Raw genomic sequence first — 20,828 nt, forward strand, 5'->3', positions numbered from 1 at the left:
TGGCAACCATAATATAAACTCAATGAGAGAGGCAGCTTATTCCAAGCACGATTCATCATCTCTCCTTGTGGAAAGGCAATGGTTTGATTTAACTTGGGTTGAGTTGTAGGGCAGAGCTTTTTAAACTTATAAACTCTCCGCCGAGGACCCAAATGAGATTTTTGGGGGGCAAATACACTGAACAGACACTTTGCAAGTGCAAAAACGTGTCTGATTCACTATTGTCATTACATATATAAATCAGTACTGATGCCCATGGTTATGTGGATTTTATTTTTGGAGTTTGTATGCATTTTCTATTTATTATAAAAGCAGTTATTTATCAAAATATTCATAAAGTAGAGCATTATAACTACATATATCCAGATGCTGGTATGCATGGTGTACATTTTTTTTCTAGAAAAGTAGCGCTCAGAACCAACCAAAAATACGGTAAAGTTTGCTGTGAAAATCTCAGATTTTGTGATTAAAATGCCAAAAAATATCATGCTAAAATTATAAAATGAGTATAAAACTAGTAAAATTATAACATAAAAAGTCAAAATTAGGAGAAAAGAAATTATACAAAAAAGTCATCATAAAAATGTTAAATTATAACATGTCAAAACTGAGACAAAAAAAAAATCAGAATTACGACAAAAAAAGGTATAGTTGACAAAAAGTCGGAATTATGACAAGTCAAAATTTCAACATAAAAAGGTGTAGTTATGCCATTAAATTGAATTTAAGATAAATAGCAATAACTATAACATTAAAATGTCTTTATTATGACAAAATTGCAAAATGTCATAATTATGACATAATTTAACTTTTTTGTCAATTTCAACATTTCATCTCATGACTTTGTATCTCATTTCTGTCTTTAATTTTTTCTCTTTTATGGTGGAAACAGGTTTTTATGGTGACCTTAACTACGTTCTTGTCATAACATTGCAGTGAACTTGTACATACAGTGCATTTTTGTTCTTCACTGTACAGTGTGAAAGAGGAACATTTCCACTCAGACTTTAGAGCAGAACACTAATAAATGTCAGATTATTAAATCAGTCCAGCAGGTGTCTGTAAAAATGTGGCATTATAGTTAAAGTGTGCATCTCATCTCTGTCATTATATCCAATATCTTATCTTTTTCTCTACCTTTTCTGAATCTGAATCCTGTTTTGCACAAATAGTACCAGCAAACAGTACCATGCAGCCAGTGGCACTTCTGCATACCATATTTTGGACTTTGTTAGCTGACTCCTTATGTTGAGTTTATCTTTGCGTCCAGGTCATGTTGTAGCCTACATTTCATGTAATATTTTAAGTGCAAGAGAAGCTGCATATTTATATATAGGCCTAACTTACGGCTATAACAATTAAGGTCATTAATAATTTACCATAAATAAGATCTCCCTGGCGAAACCCTGAGATGGCGACACAGGGGCTGGCGGCCTGGCTCTTGGTGCTGCTGGCCGTCTTGGCGGTGGCTCATGCCTCCGTCTTCCAGTCCAATCAGAGACTGAAACCTCGGTTCCAGCGAGACCGGCGCAACATCCGCCCCAACATCATCCTCATCCTCACCGATGACCAGGACATTGAATTGGGTGAGTGGAAAAACTCAGATACCTTTAGAATAATTTATGACAAGCCACCTCAAAGAGAAACTTCAGCATCCCTGGGTTTTTGGAGACAAAATAAAACAATAAGCTGTGAGAGTCCATATGTTAGAGTGATTTTCAAATGTTTCAGGGATGTTGTTAGGCACAGCATGCACTGGAATGCTGATGACATGCTTTACATGGCAACCGCAATATGATAAAAGACACCAGTTTTCAAGACTATCAAATCATCCACTGATTCCAATGAGAGCTTATCCAATCAGATTTTAGATTATTTAAATATACACTACTTTACAAAAGAAAGTAATGCTTTTATTCAGCAAGGATTCAGATCAAAAGTGACAGTACAGACGTTCATAATGTTAGAAGTAAATACTTTCAAATAAATGCCATTCTTTTGAATTTGTATTCTTAATAAGAACTGTTTCTTGAGCAGCAAATCAGCATATTAGAATGATTTCTGAATGATCGTGTGACACTGAAGACTGGAGTAATGATGCTGAAAATTCAGCTTTGCATCACAGAAATAAATTACATTTTAAAATATATTGAAATAGAAAACAGTTATTTAAAATTGTAAAAATATTTCAAAATATTAGTGTTTTTTATTTAATTTTTGATCTGAATAAATGCAGCTTAAAATACTTCTTTCAAAAACATTTTAAAAGGTAGTGTACGGTAGTGTATTTCTACCCCTTTAGTTGATTCAATGTATTTAACCAGTATAATCTGAGCTAACCACTTTTTTTAAACAAAAATCACAGTCACGTCATTTGCTCCTAAAACAAAGCAGTTCTTTAGAATCTCTAATGGTTTTAGCAAATAAGATCTCTCAGTCTAAAAAGGGTTACAGCTACAAGATGGAACTAATGCTGAAAGAGCCTTTGCTTGTGTTGAATGTGTTCGTGTGTGTGAGAGCTCATTTATTTTTTACAGGCTGTCTCTATGTGGTGAAAAAAAGACATCTTGGGCTTTGTCAGAGCGGAAGACAATGATTCAATTAGGAAGGAAAGTCCCCACTCCTCTCAGCACGGGACAGTGTTGATTTTATATGCACACACACATGCGTGTGTAAGCTGTAATTATGGATGTGGCAGAGAGATGACTGTCTTTGTCTCATCTCGTTTCCTCTTGAGTGTTTGTCTGGGTGAATGCTGATTTATACAGTATTGTCCATCCATACTGACCTTTGTGTGTAAAGTGCAGAGAGTATTTTTGCAGTGTATACGTTTGTTTGTGCTGACCTTTCTGCATGAATCTGTAGAGGTGTGGTGATCCTGTCTGAAAAGGCCAACGTGAACTAGACTTCCTGTCTCTGATCATATCAATTGAGCCAATCAGGGTGTAGGTTGTGTGGGTTCACTTAGCTTTGTTCCCATAAGTTATAAAAAAAATAATAATTAATGGGCATTTTTAAAACTGGAAATTGTAAAATGCAAAATTGGCTTTTTGCAGTCTCTTATGCTCACCAAGGCTGTATTTATTTGATCAAAAATACAGTAAAAATATTCATTTATTACTGTGATACAAAGCTAAATTTTCAGCATCATTACTCTAGTCTGCATTGTCACATGATTCTTCAGAAATCATTATAATATGCTGATTTGTTGCTCAAGAAAGATAATATTATCAGTGTTGAAAACAGTTGTGCTGCTTTTTTTGGTGGAAACTGTAATATTGTTCAATATCATCATAATTGAAAAGAACTCTTATCTATAGAACTCTTTTCTGTTTGAAAATATTAGGGTTCTTTGATCAATAGAATGTTCAAAAGATCAGCATTCATTCAAAATATAATTTCCTGTACACCTTTGATTTAATGCATCCTTGCTAAATTAAATAAATAAATAAATCTTACTGACTCCAAACCTTTGAATGGTAGTGTAAAAACAATAGAAGTTCATGGTTTGTCCTCATTTACATTTAAATAAACGTGTGTGTGTGTATGTGTGTGTGTGTGTGTGTGTGTGTGTTTATTTGAGCAAGACAAGGTCGAATAAATGCTGAGGAAAAGGGGTTTTGAAAAATATATACTGTAATTGAGACTTTTAATAAATAGTGTGTGACTTGTGAATATATAGACTATCATATATCTCTAAACATACATATTCATGCACACACACACACACACACTGCTGGTGTCACATGAATTCCCAGGTTGCAAACAACCAATACATTTCCTCTTAAAGGCTGAGATGTCACAAACAGTATAAATGAAAGAACTGATATCTTTATCCTGTCGATGTCTAGTGTTGTGTAGAGGAAGAGAAAAAGTAGAAGCCAGTTCTCTTTGAAGTACAGCAATCGGTAGAGCAGACTTTGTCACCTTGAGTAATATACAGTATGATAGATTTTCTTTCACTATCTCTCTCATCCAGGCTCCATGCAGGTCATGAATAAGACCCGGCGGATCATGGAACAGGGTGGAACGCACTTTTCCAACGCGTTTGTCACCACGCCCATGTGCTGTCCGTCACGCTCCTCCATGCTGACGGGGAAGTACGCCCACAACCACAACACCTACACCAACAACGAGAACTGCTCTTCGCCCTCCTGGCAGGCCCAACATGAGCCGCGCACTTTTGGAGTTTACCTAAACAGCACTGGCTACAGGACAGGTGGAGATCATTCACAAACACACACTGGAAGGATTACTTGGTTAAACTGCTGTGTGATTGTCGCATGATATAGAGTAAAGTAGAGTGGAGTACAGTAGTGTAGAGTGTAGTAGAGCTGTGGATTCAGCATAGAATAGTGTAGACTAAAACAGAGTAGAGTAGAGTAAAGTAGGAGAATAGCCTAGAGATGAGTAGAGTAGATTAAAAGACAGTAGCACAGACTGTACAACAGAGTTGAGTAGACTAAAGGAAAATAGCCTAGAGATAAGTAGAAAATTGTAGACTAAAGTAGAGTAATATTGGCTGAAGAAGAGTAGAATAGAGTTCAGAATAGTAGACTATAGTAAAGGAAAATAGCCTAGAAATGAGTAGAATAATGTAGACTGAAGTAGAGTAGCATCGACTGAAGTGGAGTAGAATAGAGTTAAGTAGACTATACTAAAGTAAAGGTGAATAGCCTTCAGATGTGTAGACGAGAGTATAATGTAGAGTAGAATAAATTAAAGTAGCTTATACTAACAGAGCAGAATATAGTAACATTGACTTGAGAAAAGTTTATTAAAGCAGAGGACTAGACTAAAATAGTGCAGAATAAAATTGAGTTGAGTAGACTATACTAAAGTAAAGTTGAATAGTCTAGAGATTAGTAGAATAATGTAGACTAGATGGAAGTAGAGTGGCATATACTGAAGTAGAGTGGAATAGAGTTAAGTGGACTAGAATAAAGTAGAATAGTGTAGAGATTAGTAGAATAATGTAGACTAGATTGAAGTAGAGTAGTATATATTTGAGTAGAGTTGAGTAGACTTGAATAAAGGGAAAGACAAGAGCTTAATGATCAATAGAATAATGTAGAATAGATTAAAGTAGAATAGCACATACTAAAGTAGAGTAGAATAGAGTTGAGTAGACTAGACTAAAGTGAAGGAGAATAGCCTCAAGATGCAAAGACTAGTGTATAAAAATGTAAAGTAGATTAAAATAAAATAAATTAAAATAGCTTCTACCAAAATAGAGCAGAATAGAGTGACATAGACTTGAGAAAAGTTAATTAATGCAGAGTAGACCAGACTAACATAAAGTAGAATAAAATAGACTCGAGTAGGCTTGACTAAAATAGAGGAGAATAACATACAGATGAGTAGGCTAGAGTAGAACAATGTGGAGTAGATTAAAGTACACTAACATAGTCTAGAGTAGAATAAAGTAGAGTAGAATACATTTGAGTAGCCTATACTAAAATAGAGTAGAATAGAGTACCGTAGACAAAAGCAGAGTGGAATGAAATAGAGTAGCCTAAAGTAGAGTAGTGTATCGAAGTTGAGTACTTTATATCTTTATAGCGTAAACTTCATTGTTGGACTAGATTAAAGCCTAATCAGAGTGTAGCAGCTGTGGCTCTAAGATCACACTTTCATATCCTCATAGCCTTTGATGATTTCCATCTGAAAAACTCTGGATAGACACCAAAGCATTATGGTGCATAACTCTTCCTTACAATAACAACCTGACATGAATGTAAAATTCATTTAATAGATTAAGCTCTCATTCATTTGTGAGCTGTTTCATTAGTCAGAGTTGTGTCTGTTGGGTTTTTGACACACTCTCACCAGAGATTCAGTGTGACAGGCCCCCAGGTCACACACACACTGTCAAACACACTCTCACAGACTCTTGAACGAACATTGACATAATCTGTCTTCAACAGATGATTTTCATTAAACTAAAGACCTTTGGGCTGTAATAGATGGTTTTGTGTGTGTGTGTGTGTGTGTATCTGTGTGTGTGTGCACGCCAGATTCATGCGAGATTTTGAGCATGTTTTCTGTTTCTGACATAGACATCAGGCAAAACTACCATGTGCATGTAAACATGGCATGACCAGCTGTGAATGTTGTGCCTGCACACACACACACATGGCAGTGAGTCAGGTTTTTAGTGGTAACAGTGATCCATTAGAGCACACTTCCTCTAGGAGAGAGACCGGCTCTGACCGACATCCTCTCTAATGTAACATTTCCAACACAACTAATCATCCATCTTCACTTAGCTCCCTGTCTTCTATTTCTCTACATGCAGGTTCTGTCTATATGCCCACTGTATTTTAAATGTGCAATGTATTTTTAGTATAAAAAGTTTACACTACTTTATTGTACTCTACAGAGTCCTACACTGCTCAATTCTACTCTTCTAGACTATTTATCATACCTACTGTACTCTATGCTGCTCTTCCTTACTCTGATCTTCTCCATATTCTATTCTGTTCTATTCTATTCTACTCTATTCTGTTCTACTCTGTTTTGCCATATTCTTCTCCATTTTGTTTATCTCTACTCAACTATACCAATACACAATTCTACTCTACTCTGTTCTACTTTGCTAAGCTCTATTCTACCAGACTCTACTGTGCTGTGCTTTGCTCTGCTTTACTCTGCTCAGCTTTATTTTGCTCTATTCTGTTCCACACGCTTTTCTACAATAATGCATTCTACTCTGCTGTACTCTACCATACTTTACCGTACTTCTACTCTACCATATTCTCCTCTGTTTTACTCTATTGTTTTACTTTACTCTATTGAATTATCTACTCTACTCTGTTTTACTGTTTTTCTGCTCTACCTCATTCTATTCTTCTGTGTTCTATTCTGTTCTGCTCTGTTCAACTGTACAATATGGTTTTCTACTTATATGTTTTACATACTATTTTATACTAACATTCTAAAATACTTTATTATACTATACTCTATTCTACTTTGTTCTGCTCTACTCGACTTTACCACAACTTTACCTCTGCTCTGTTATATGCTGTTTTGCTCTATTCTGTTGTACTATACTCTATTGAACTCCATTCATCTCCTGAACCTGGTTGCCTTAAACTTTTAAGTTTTCTCAACTTTTGATTTTTTACAGTGAACTCTACACTGCTGTATTTTATTATACTGCTCTATGCTCTACTTTGCTCTCTTCTACACTCTATTTTCTTTATGATAACTATACCCTTTTGTGTTTGTGTTTTCTCAGCATTCTTTGGGAAGTATCTGAATGAGTATAATGGTACTTACATTCCTCCGGGCTGGAAGGAATGGGTCGCCATGGTGAAGAATTCCCGCTTCTACAACTACACTCTGTGCAGGAACGGTGTCCGAGAGAAACATGGATTTGAATACTCAAAGGTGTGTGTGCAAGGTGGCCAATCAAGTGGAACCTCGTCTTTTCAAATTGCATCACCTTTCTTCATTTCTTTTCATATCTTCATCCGTTCTTGAACAGTTTGACTGATATTCTTGTTAGTCTGATTTATAACAAAGTCAGACCCTTTTCTGTCTGTCTCTCACTCTCTTTCTCTCATTGGCTCTCTCACATTTCAGTGCCTTTTGTCAGGGTTCATCAGTCTCATCTAAGGGGCTGACATTCAAGCTCTGTGACAACAGAAAAGTTGCTTATGAGTGGGTTTTTTGTGTGTACGTGATAAACTTTTGAGTAACTGAGACTGAAATATTTTAAATTAGTAGATTAATGATCAGATCTCTGTACCTCCTGTAGGACTACCTGACAGATCTCATAACCAATGACAGCATCAGTTACTTCCGCATGTCAAAGAAGATCTACCCTCACCGACCCATCATGATGGTGATCAGTCACGCCGCCCCTCATGGCCCGGAGGACGCGGCCCCTCAGTACACCACTGCCTTCCCCAATGCTTCACAGCACATGTGAGTCCAAACTTCCATTGCATAACATTTAATTTAAAAAGTTGATCTGAAAAACTGCTGAATTGCAGAATGTCTTAGTATTGGTATTTGCTTGGTCTCTTTTTCGCCTTTATGGAAACATCACTAAATTTGCATGAACTCCACCAGTATGTGTAAAAACTGAATCATTTGGGATGATCCAAAAAACATCTTGAGCTTCAATAGAAGAAAATCTGATTAGTTGTAAAAACACGTTGTAGCGTATTGAGACCAAACTCGGTGTGTGTTATAATATCCATGACCTGAGTGTACAGTTTCTGCACAGCGCCATCTAGTGGTTTGAGAGATATGAAAAATGGCTTTTTTGCTTATAATTTCTGAGCGGATTAGCCAAAAATCTTAAAACTGGTATTTGTAGATTGGGTAGACCACACCCAATTTTCTCATGTTGGCCATTTTGGGCGTCGGCTATTTTGAATTTTGTCATAAAATGCTATATTTTACGAACGCATTGGCGTATTGTTACAAAACTCTGAATGTGTCTTCAACACCATGCCTTGAAGGTACTAAAAAAGGTTTTATGGCAGCTGAGAACATTAATACAAATTATGCCATAATCAGCCAAGCTTCCTGTCCACCATTTAGTTTTTCTTTGAAAACGTACTTTTTCAAACGTTATCCGATATTCACCAAATTCAACTCTTTAGACCATGCTGGCAAAAAGTTATGGATTTCGTTTCGATAGACAAAATGTTATTAAAATATTAACACATAAACAAATCTGAGGCTGTAACTGCAAAGTTATGATATATTGACACCAAACTTTGTGTGTGCTATTGTCATTTCACACTGAACACACCACATCGATTTGGTAACAGCGCCGCCTATTGTTCAAAGTGATAAACCATTAAATCCTATCACATATTACTACATTTTGAATAAAATCATCTTAAATTGGCTTCAATTACTCATTGCTGCAGTTGGTCTGATGCTCGCAGCCTTGCATGCTTCTGTAGTGCCTGGCTCCTTAATTGCTGCTTGCAGCTATATTCATTATTATTTTTTATGTTTCTGGGTTGTAAATATTTCATCATTTTTACATTTTATTTTAAGGTTAAGCTCAGAAAAAAAAATCTATTTTTCATTGAGGTCTCAGACTTCTGGACTCCATTGTACATAAACAAAAACATGAAAAGGGTCAGTGGTAGTGGAGATGAATAGGATTAGAGCAGAGAAACAGCTGGAAATCATGGATAACACTGTGAATAGAAATCTTACTGCACTTTTCTCTATTTCTGTCACTCAAGTGCTACTCGATAGAGATGTTATAATGGAAATAGTCCTCTTCGGTTCACGCTAATGTACCCACAGACACACACACACTCGCTTTCTCTGCCGGTTTCTCCTGCTCTCTTGCTAATTGGCCACCAGCTGGTACCAGACCTTTTTTTCAATGTCTCTTTCTCTCCCTTCGTTCATCTCATCCCTCCATTTCTGTCCCTCCAGCAGATAAATCCTCCTGTCTCTGTCTATGCTTTTCCCAGGGTCTGTAATCCTCCTGCCATTCTTCACACACACACAATCACACACATGCCGAGTACATACATGATGATGAAAAGCATATTTGTACACACTCACATAGTCTAGGTTAAATCCTGTCTACACGTGATGCAGTTGTTTTTAGCTGGATTTGCTAAATCTCTAGGACCCCACTCTCACTCTCTGTGTACACCAAGTAATCTCAAAATATCATTTTATAGTTCTCCATGTCTACTGTTTTGCCCGGTAACCTCATAAATTCAACCTCTGGATACAGGAAATCCCCGTGCAGAGGTCAGATTCATGAAAATCTGCTCAAGAAGGTAGTTAAAAATTAAATATACGTGAAATTTATATAATTTACATTTCTTAAAATAAATTTGTAAACTTGTAAAAATGTTTAAAGTACAATTCTTCAAACAAAAACAAAAAAACTGAAAAATGTTACACTTTTCTGTGGAATAAACATGCGAATGGCATATGAAAATATACTCTTCTCCTTTCATTTCTGTGGCAGAAACACATCAAATCAATCAAGAGCAAGAAGAATCCGCCCCCCCAAAAAAAGGAAAAACAATAATTCAGCCTAATTTTCCGTTTTTCGTTCAGGGGTCGAAAAATGAATAAACAGCTTGTATATTCGATTTGTACACATGGGCGGGAATTAAATGCCCCTTTCTGCTGATTGGTCAGCTTAAGATCAAACCGTGCTGTCATCAGTTCTTCCGCAGTTCTGCGCGGCAGAATAATAGTCCTCCGCTGCTGCAGGTGTACAGATTCTTGGTGCATTTATTGCAACTACATTTAATCTTTTTCGCATCAAACAACCAGACAAATAAATAGCTCGACACAACTCGTACTGGGGCAGAGTTTAGACAGGGCTTTCTTCTGTGTAGACCAGATGAATGTTATGGGCCTTCTTTCTTTTTTGTATTAGTGTTTAAAATATTTAATTCAAAAGTAATTAATTCATTAATTAATTAAACAAACAAACTTACTGGGTGACCAGGGTAGGCTATGACAGCCGTCATATACTGACACGCCCAGCTGATGCAAAAGCATAGAATTTATATCTACACAGAAGAAAGCCCTGTCTAGACTCTGCCCCGGTACGAGTTGTTGAGCCATTTATTTGTCTGGTTGTTTGATGAGAAAAAGATTAAATGTAGTTGCAATAAACACATTAAGAATCCGTACACCTGCAGCAGCAGAGGACTATTATTCTGCCTCGCGGAACTGCGGAAGAACTGATAACGGCACGGTTTGATCTTTGGCTGACCAATCAGCTGAAAGGGGCGTTTAATTCCCGCCCACGTGTAGACTTTTAATACTCAAGCTGTTTATTCATTTTCTACCCCTGAACGAAAAACTGAAAATTGAGCTGAATTCTTGTTTTCCGTTTTTTGGGAAAAAAAATGAAAAAAACGAAAAAGGTGCTGTTTTCTCATTTTTCTACTTTCAATATTAAATCAAAAAACTAGTGAATGAATGATACACGGATTAAGAAGGGCTTCAAATTTCAGTTCTAATAAACCAGATGTTATTATTCAGCTCGCTATAAAGGTTAACAGTTAACTACAGTAAACTTCCTTGCTCAGTACATGAACCTGAAAGAAAGAACTGACCACATACTTACAATGCACTATAAATTGCATACTGACATATTTAATGCATATAAAACAACACATACTGTAAAAAACAAGCTTGAAGATTTACATTAATGTACTTGTATAGAATATATTTTTCATGCCCCAGATACATCCGACAGAACACACACAGATGTATTATCTCACACCACAAATGAGCAAACAAAATGCCTCTAATGAATTAAATTCTCTCTCTGTCTGTCTCTCAGATTCGATTTGCTTTCAGGACATTTTGTCTCTAAGCACAAAACCACACAAGCTCCCATTTCTCTTGCATTCAAGCAAGAAAAAGAGAGGGAGAGAGCAAAGAGATACAGTACTGTCAATTAATATTACTGTCTTTCCTGAAATATTGAGGCGTCAGGAATGAAATCAGACAGAATGTTCACAAACATGCACACTCGCTTTCTCAAGCTGTCTGATGAGGGAGAAACACAAAATAGATGAATAGATCCATTTTTTAATTAGTAAATGGGAAGCTCTTCAAACATTGTGTGCGTGCGTGTGTGTGCGTGCGTGTGTGTGTGTGTGTGTGTGTGTGTGTGTGTGTGTGTGTGTGTGTGTGTGTGATAAGCTTTCTGTTTAACATGCGTTTGATTCACCATTACAGTAGATATAAACCAGGAGATGCAAACCTGCCCACTTTATGACTCGCATAAACATCCATCATACCTTCAAAGTAACTGCTCGAGTCAGAGAGTCTGGAATTTAATGTGCTTTTATTATTTTTCTGATGTCATCTCGCTTTCACCAATAAAAAACAAACTGCCTTGCTCCTGTTTTGCTCGTCCAGTCTCTTTTTGCCCACAAACTCTTCATAAAACATGATTTATGATTCACATCCACCTCTATAACATTACCACCTGTCTGATTGTACCTATATTGCAAAGAAATATGTCACTTTTTTCACCCCTGTAGCCATAAAAAATGGCCATGCTTCACACATGCATTCATATGCATGTATCATTCTCTTGCTGTCAGGAGAGAATGCCCCAGAATTCCTCTCTTAACATCCCATGAAAAATTCCTGAGACTGCCCTCATTCTCTCCGTTGCAAACCACCCTCCACCGTCTATAATGGCCTCCCGCTAGTCCTGTACTTCTCTGCTCCTTGCCCTCATCCAGTGCTGTATGTAATTAACCCCTCGTTGCCCCTCAGACTGGCGCAAAGCCACTGCAGAGATATTGTCCAAATCCTCACAGACAGTCAGAGAGTGTATATTATTCGGTGGGAAAATCCCCCTGTTCTCATCGCCGCGTGATCCCGCTGCACCTGTTTCATCTCCATCACTCCTGTGTTGGAGAGAATAATGAAAATATGATCGGAAAAGAACAAGACAGGGAGAAAGAGCGTTTTGAGAGGATTAAAAGGATTATATGTAGACCAATAAAGAAGATGAAACCAGAGAGAGAGAGAGAGAGAGAGAGAGAGAGAGAGAGAGAGAGAGAGAGAGAGTATGCTGTTTACTGTCTACATAGGCAGCTGCCTTCTGAGGCTGTATTCTAACCATGATGGAATCTCATGTGATTTATTTGGAGCACTCTATATAGGCAGCAACTGTGTAGCAAGTAGCATTCCTCACGTGAAGCACACCAGAGACTCAATTAACAATTAATTCTAGTCTAGTAGTCTAATAAGAAATACAGAGCATAGCCTACACACAAATATTAGGTTGATGTGTAATAATTTTTATTCAACACTTTTCTGTATTCTATAAAATATTTATATTTACTCCTTGTACCGTTAAATCCACTTGAGTTTTGCATTAGCATGTTGCTAATGTCTTGATAAACTTAAAAATACATAGGATACAAATATTTCGTGAAATAGTGTTGTGAATCAGATTAGAACTATTTTTACTCAACACTTTATGTGTGGAATATTATATTTATAATCGACTTTTCTGTTTACAGTCAATTCAAGTCTGGCATTAGCATGCTGCTAAGCTAGTGCCTTAATAAGCTTAAAAATACAGTGTGTTGTTCCTTACAAAAATGAACCAAAAATACATGGTTACTATTTAAACCATGGTAATATACTATATTTATAATCAACTTTTCTGTTTACAGTCAATTTCACTTGAGTCTGACATTAGCATGTTGCTAAGCTAATACCTTGCCTAATAAGCTTAAAAATACACAGCACTTAAATACTGCACAGAAGTGTGTTGTCCCTTACAAAAACTAACCATGGTTTTGCTGCATGTTGAAAGAAACAGCTAAAAACAGCCTAAGCTGGTTGGCTGGTTTTAGCTGGTCATCCAGCCTGGTCAGGGCTGGTCATAGCTGGTCAGCAGGCTGGTTTTAGAGGGGTTTTGGCCACTTTCTTAGCTGGTCAGGGTGGGAGACTAGCTGGAACAACCAGCTAAAACCAGCTTGACTAGGGTGACCATACGTGCCATTTTCCCAGGACGCATCCTGGCCAGGATTTCTATATTGCCTAAAATATCTAGGTTTTGGCTTTGTTTGCGTGTGCAGACCGATCGGTGTATGACATCAAAATAAGATATTTTAGGCAATATATAAATCCTGGCCAGGACGCATCCTGGGAAAATGGCACGTATGGTCACCCTAAGCTTGACCAACCTGGCCAGGCTGGCAGACCAGCTAAAACCAGCTACTTCGAGCATAAACCAGCTTAGGCTGGTTTTAGCAGTTTTTTTTTCAGCAGGGTATATGGTTTAATCATGGTATTTGTAGTAAAACTGTGGTTATACAAAGGGTAATCAATATGCCAAAAAAATACATACACATAGGGGTGAATCAGATTAGAACTACATTACTCAAAACTTTTTTGTATTTAATAAAATATTTATCAACTAGGCCTATTCTGTTTACTGGGTTCTGTTTATCTTGAACGAGTGCAGTGCAGAAACACTATTGACTGAACAAACCCGAGCAATCGGGAAAGGACGTGAATAAAAAGGATAAAGAAAGCAGCTGTGATTTTGACTGCAATCCGTGTGTTTTGGTAAAACGCAGAAAAGGCCTTTTTTGCCCATTTGAACACATTCGACCACATAAGAGAGACACAACAAAATCAATCTGGTTTAATGTGTTTTCAGCTCTGGAAGTGGTCCAAAATGAACAAGCTCAAAACGTTTTAGGCCCTGTTTACTGTTGACTGGATCGAAAAAACTCATCTTATTAGGTTTAAACGCGACCAGAGCAACAATGAATGAAGCATCATGTTCGTGAAATAAATTCATGGATTTGATAAAATGCAAGAAAAACAATCAATATAATCGATAGAATAGGTCAATGAGTGAATCATTAAATTAATCTCAATTAATATTTTTAGTAAAATCATTCAAATTACAGATGAATCAAAATCCCCACTATTTCTTAGCATTTGGAACAGCAGTAGGGAAATATTAATTCAAATATGTCATATTTTGTTACCTTAAAATATGTCTAAGAAGACAGCACACTTAGTTTTGAATCAGAGCTATTGCATAGACACTAAAAAAAGGAAAAGAAACAAGTGTCAAAGGAACAGCAGTACACATTTTTTCAGGTCCCAGTACAGAAATAGATACACTAAACAGAGACAGAGAGTTACATCGTCCTTTGTTGTCGCTAATTTGCTATCAGTTTAAATATACGGCACCCTAAAAACAAGGCCAGGCAGCAGGCAGATAAGTGTGATGATGCTCACATTGATTTGTCTGTAGAAGGACTTTAAGTAATGGCAGTAAGCAACAGAGCTGGGGGCTTTTAATCACAACTGTAAAGGCATGGAGTGTAAGTGCTGTTTGTTTCTAATAGGCCTCTCACGCCTGTCACAGGAGCGAGCAGGAGGAGCTACAAACACTTCTCTCTCTTTTTATCCCTGAATAATGGTTGAACAACCATTACATTCACAGAATGTCAGTCTGTCAGTCAGCGCCTGAGAAACCATGAGACTGTAAAATTGCAATGTGTCATTTCTGAGGAGACGGGAGAGAAAGCACACAGTCGATTGCTGTCATTTGTAATTCTGACCATGCAAACACACACAGACTCACCTTCACACATTCATGCAGACACATCCCAGCTGTCAAAATCTGTCTGCGTGCTTTCCTCCAACATCAGCAGAACAGAGTCGACAAACAGTGTCTCGAGATGCTCTGAAAACTCTCTCGATTTCCCTCAGTTATGCTTCAGCAGGTCCACTGACAGTGACTCTTTTCTTCTCCATTCAGAACACCCAGTTATAACTACGCCCCTAATCCAGACAAACACTGGATTATGCGCTACACCGGCCCCATGAAGCCCATTCACATGGAGTTCACCAACATGCTGCAGCGCAAGAGACTGCAAACCCTGCTGTCCGTGGATGATAGTGTGGAGAAGGTACATCAGTTATACCTGTTATGCAAATATTTGCCAAAATGCCAATATTTTTTTAATTTTATATTTTTATATTTTAATTTTATTTTTTATTTTGATGTATGAATCATGTTCCTAAGACATTTCCTACCTTTACTCCATATATTCCATGGTTCTGAATAATTCTAACACTTTTCTACATTTTCTAACACTTTAAGGCACTTTAAACAATACTAAAGTACTACGGTACGTGATATTGCAATCATTGATGTTTTAGTATTTTAGTTTTGTTATGGTATTTACAGTATTAATGTTCTGAATAAGCTTTTATTTTAATATTTTCAGTTTAAAGTTTTAGTTGTTTTTTGTGTTTTTATCATTTTATTATTTTATTGTTTTTGTCTTTTTAAAATATATATTTTTTAAATACTGTAATTTATTTATTTTTAATTGTCTATTTTTATTAATTTTTTTTTATAATTTCAGTACTTTATTTTATTTCAGTTAGTTGCCTAGGCAATATTTTCGTTTTAGTTTTTCATCTAATATTTTATATTTTATTTCAGCTTAATTTCAATTAACAAAATTATTTTTAATTGTTTTAGTGAACAGTAACACTGAGTGCAGTGGTCCATTTCACATTAATTCATTAATTAATTCATTCATTCATTCATTCATTCATTCATCCATCCATTCATCCATTCATTCATTCATCCATCCATTCATCCATTCATTCATCCATCCATTCTTCCATTCATCCATCCATTCATTCATTCATCCATCCATTCATCCATCCATTCTTCCATTCATCCATCCATTCATTCATCCATCCATTCTTCCATTCATCCATCCATTCATTCATTCATTCATTCATCCATTCATTCATCCATCCATCCATCCATTCATTCATTCATTCATCCATTCATTCATCCATTCATTCATTCATCCATCCATCCATCCATTCATTCATTCATTCATGCATCCATCCATCCATCCATTCATCCATATATCCATTCATTCATTCATTCATTCATTCACCCATTCATCCATCCATCCATTCATCCATATATCCATTCATTCATTCATTCATTCATTCACCCATTCATCCATCCATCCATTCATCCATATATCCATTCATTCATTCATTCATCCATTCATCCATTCATTCATCCATCCATCCATCCATTCATCCATCCATCCACCCATTCATTCATTCATTCATTCATCCATCCATTCATCCATCCATTCATGTAAGTAAATGTACAGTTCTTGCTCAAGAAAATGAAATTTCATCAAGCCATGGCGGCACATATAACATTCAAATTCTCTTGGATTCACACTAAAAAGTCCCATGATGCTTTTGTCTGGTTTTTCTCCAGAATTGTTGTTTGACCGCAACCACAAAAAGGCTGTTGTTCCTTATAATTTATTCTGCCATTGTTATGTTTCTTCTGTCTGAATGCAGATATACAACATGTTGGTGGACACTGGGGAGCTGGACAACACATTTGTGATCTACACGGCTGACCACGGATACCACATCGGTCAGTTCGGCCTGGTCAAGGGGAAATCCATGCCCTACGAGTTTGACATCAGAGTTCCCTTTTACATCCGCGGCCCAAATGTGGAGGCAGGAGGCATGTGAGTGTGTATCCCATGACGCCATTCAAGAGACGAGCCAAAGACAACCCTCAAAAAAGCATAGTGGTTTTAGATGGTAGTACCATAATAAGTCTATATTTATATTTATTCATATATTTATTTATATAAATACAAAATTTTTATATAATATAATGTCTCAAAATTAAAGCTCTTAAAATATTATTTCCCAAAAAAGTATATATTTAGTATCATATATAATTAGATAATTTAATATAACATTTATGTCTATAGTAATTCATCTTTGTTATGGTAATGGTTTTTGTACAGAGGCCAAAGTTACTCTTAAATGAGGTCTAAACTTGATTTATGGGGTTTTAATGACTTTCCAATGTCCAATGTCCAAAGAGAGAGAAAATGAAATCAGCACATGTTGCAGGCCATATTTGAACCTGCATCCCCACCGGAGCACCAGACCAGAGCTTTCTCTTTCTCTCATCAGCATTTAATATCATTAGTCACTAGTCTGGTTTACCACTGCTGTGTGATCTGGCTTCTCTCTTTCTCAGAAAAGCTGATTAACAGCAGTAAAGACCACTCATGTGAAGACCACAAGACTTTTTACTGTGAATGAAAGGCACAGAAAAGAGGATAAAGAGTTTGGCTGGAGACTCAGGGTGAGAAAGGCACAGCTGGGGCCAGTTCAACGTCAGATGAGCCTTCAGGCAATAAAAAGAGAGCGAGAGAGAGAGAGAGAGAGAGAGATGAGCCTAATTTACTTTTTGAAAACTGAGCGGATGTGATCGGATTAATCTCCACTGAGTTCCAGTCCACTGACTTCACAGGATTTGAAATGGTCAGTTAAAATTGACACTCATCAGTTTTTAATCATTTTTTAATCAAAATGAACAGCCACAGTTAGGCACGTTGAGGGGTTTGATGTGTTCTTCAGCATCAGAAGGTGAATGTTTAATATATCAGGCAAAGAGGTTTATAATAGAACTCTCTGTTAGCTCAGTTCTTCTCAACCAGGGGCCTCAGCACACTTACAAGGGGGCCACAAGATGATTTAAAATAGGACAAAACAAGCTTTAAAATAAACTAAAACAGCTAAAAAGATGATGATGATAATAATAATAATAATAAACTTTACTTTTTATAGGGCCTTTAAAAGTTGCATCTCAAAGAGCTTTACAAAAATGAAAAATACTTTGAAAAAAAAGAAAAAATCAAAACAATTTTCAGAAAAAGAAGAATATAATATAAAATAAAAACTATTACAAAATATTCACATTATTATTTATTTTAATTTGGGGGGGGTAGAAATTACCCCAAAAATCAAACTCTGAAGAACATTCAGTTCTTGAATCTTCTGAAATTATAGAATTGAATTATTTGATATTATTTTACATCATTATAATTATTTTATATAATTTTCTTCTAAAGTTAATAAGATAAGTAAATTATTCGTTTATTTTTTATATTTTTTAATACTGTAAAAAAAATTAAATAGTCTATTTTTATTTCAGCTTTAGTTTTTGTAATTTTAGTACTTACATTTATTTTCAGTTAGTTGCCTAGGTAAACATTTCAGATATTTGTTTACATTTTTCATCTAATAGTTTATATTTTAATTCATTTCATTACAGTTAATCTATTTATTTAGTTCATTCATTCATTGATTGCTTCATTCATGTAAGTAAATTTGACATTTTATTTGACATAATTATAATTATTTTATATAATTTTCTTCTAATGTAATATAATCTGAATACAATTATTTGAATTATTTTATCATTATTTTAATCAAAACAAGCAGCTTTGTCATTACAGCAGAAGCACTTGAAAATATCTCGCAATATTGTCTTTGGACAGTCAAAAGGTTTGAAAACTACTGCGTTAGCGTTCACATTTATCACAATGACAGTTGCTCAGATGGCACTTGTAGCCCTGCAAGTATGTGACCTGCATGCTGCCATCTTTGCTCATGGACACTCAGTGTGCATCTGATTGCCCAATGACACCCCAAATCTGAAAGACAAGGCAATGGCAAATGGCATAGGGAACATCGATATATGTACACTTGTAGAAATGAGGAAATCTGCCCACCTGTCACTGCACACCGCCTCAGTGAATGATAACATTTCAGATACACATTACAAAAGTATATTGCATACTACGTTTAAGACAATTCTATATTTAGTAGGAGTACAGCTGTATTCTATTTAGAGAAAGTCCTGGATCTCTATTTCTCTCACCGTCTGTATCTTATTATCATTCAGTGTTCACGTGCTGCTAGTCTGGTTTCTGACCATTATGTCAAATGGCGACCCCCCTCTTCTGTTTCCATAGCAACCCCCACATCGTGTTGAACATAGACTTGGCGCCCACCATCCTGGACATCGCAGGGATGGACGTTCCCCCAGACATGGACGGCAAGTCCATCCTCAAGCTCCTGGACACAGACCGCATGATGAACAGGTGAGGATGTCTCCTGAAGTCTGCCAGGTTTTTTTTTTTTTTTTAAAGTTGAGTATTTCTGAAAAGGAAAGGGAAAATAATATACGGTGCTTGTTAATTTTGTCCACTTGACTGGATTGTGGACAGTGGACGTGCTACGTGAGTTTATTGATCAATACTATTATTCACTGCCTGGGCTTCCTTGGTTACATCAGCAGAATAAAAAAGTCAAAATGGGTGTGTATTGGCATGACAAATATCCAGAGATATTTATTAAAGAAGTTTGGTATATTAAGGGGCGAATTCACCAACAATATCTATCTGTTTTCCTTCATTTTATCATCATTTGATGAATAATTCCTGCCGTGATCAGTCAAAAATGTCTTTTACTAGGGGTGTGAATATTTAGGAACCTCACGATTCATGAGAGTCATGATTCAATTCCAAAATGATTTGTGATTTTAGTCGAAATTATTCTTGATCTTTTCATTTTATTTAAGTTATATTTAATTTATACGTTTAATGCCTTAATTCTAAGTACTTTTTAAAACAAATACAAATGACCAATAAATGAAAACAATTGAATGTTAGGTAATTGTCAACTAATTAAATAAAGCTTCAAAACATCTAGAATCATTGAAAAGAAAATCACAATGCAACTGACAATCTTTTTTCTTTTATATGATCCTTTATATGAACAGTACAATGCCTTTTTTGAACAAGAGGCAATCTATAATTAATCTAATTTACATATAAAGGAGGTGTGTTTATGATGAAAGGAATGACAGAAATGTAATTTACTGTAAATCCCCACAGCACATTGCTGTTTCAGCACATTTGGCACCTGGGTGAACTGGATTGTGGGTGGTTTGTGAAGAAAACACAGGTTAGACTGTATAAAAACATGGACGTAGTGTCCGTGACGTCACCCTTAGGGTTCCGAAGAGCGTTTTTGAAGCTCAAAAGTGGGCGGAGCCAGTCGTCGCCATCTTGGCAGCGCATCACTCCCGGATAATCGAAGATGGGCAAAGAGGCGGGAGCTGGTTGTTGAAACCACGCCCACCTAGCTCGACGGTGGTGACAGCAGCAGCAATCCACCAGTCACTCAAGTGGCCACGCCCTTAATTATGCAGAACTTTAAGGCTTAATATAATTTAAACGGATGAGTTATAAAAAAATTCACCCCCCTCACAGTTGTCATGAAGGGCAAAATTAGCTATATAAACCAAAATCATTTTTTGAACCAGGCTGTAAACATGTTTTTTTCTGCCGTAAAGTTAGGCATTTTAACATGGGGAGTCTATGGGATTGACTCCCTTTTGCAGCCAGCCTCTAGCGGCCAGTTGACGAATTACAGTTTAA

The 20,828-nt window shown here is 36.4% G+C and overlaps 1 protein-coding gene across 1 annotated transcript in view; it reads left to right on the forward strand.

The window, feature by feature from the left end:
* Window positions 1-1,411: 1,411 nt before the first annotated feature.
* Window positions 1,412-20,828, forward strand: part of LOC107696928 (extracellular sulfatase Sulf-2-like) — a 37,851-nt gene continuing 18,434 nt past the window's right edge. The window contains exons 1-7 of the mRNA XM_016497501.1: window positions 1,412-1,586; window positions 3,980-4,219; window positions 7,241-7,392; window positions 7,763-7,932; window positions 15,281-15,431; window positions 16,873-17,048; window positions 19,359-19,488. Coding sequence (XP_016352987.1) covers window positions 1,412-1,586; window positions 3,980-4,219; window positions 7,241-7,392; window positions 7,763-7,932; window positions 15,281-15,431; window positions 16,873-17,048; window positions 19,359-19,488 — 1,194 coding nt within the window. The remainder of the gene's footprint in view (window positions 1,587-3,979; window positions 4,220-7,240; window positions 7,393-7,762; window positions 7,933-15,280; window positions 15,432-16,872; window positions 17,049-19,358; window positions 19,489-20,828) is intronic.

Source organism: Sinocyclocheilus anshuiensis, unplaced genomic scaffold (genome assembly GCF_001515605.1).
Source record: "Sinocyclocheilus anshuiensis isolate Anshui unplaced genomic scaffold, SAMN03320099.WGS_v1.1 scaffold130, whole genome shotgun sequence".
In the NCBI taxonomy this organism is placed as follows: Eukaryota; Metazoa; Chordata; class Actinopteri; order Cypriniformes; family Cyprinidae; genus Sinocyclocheilus; species Sinocyclocheilus anshuiensis.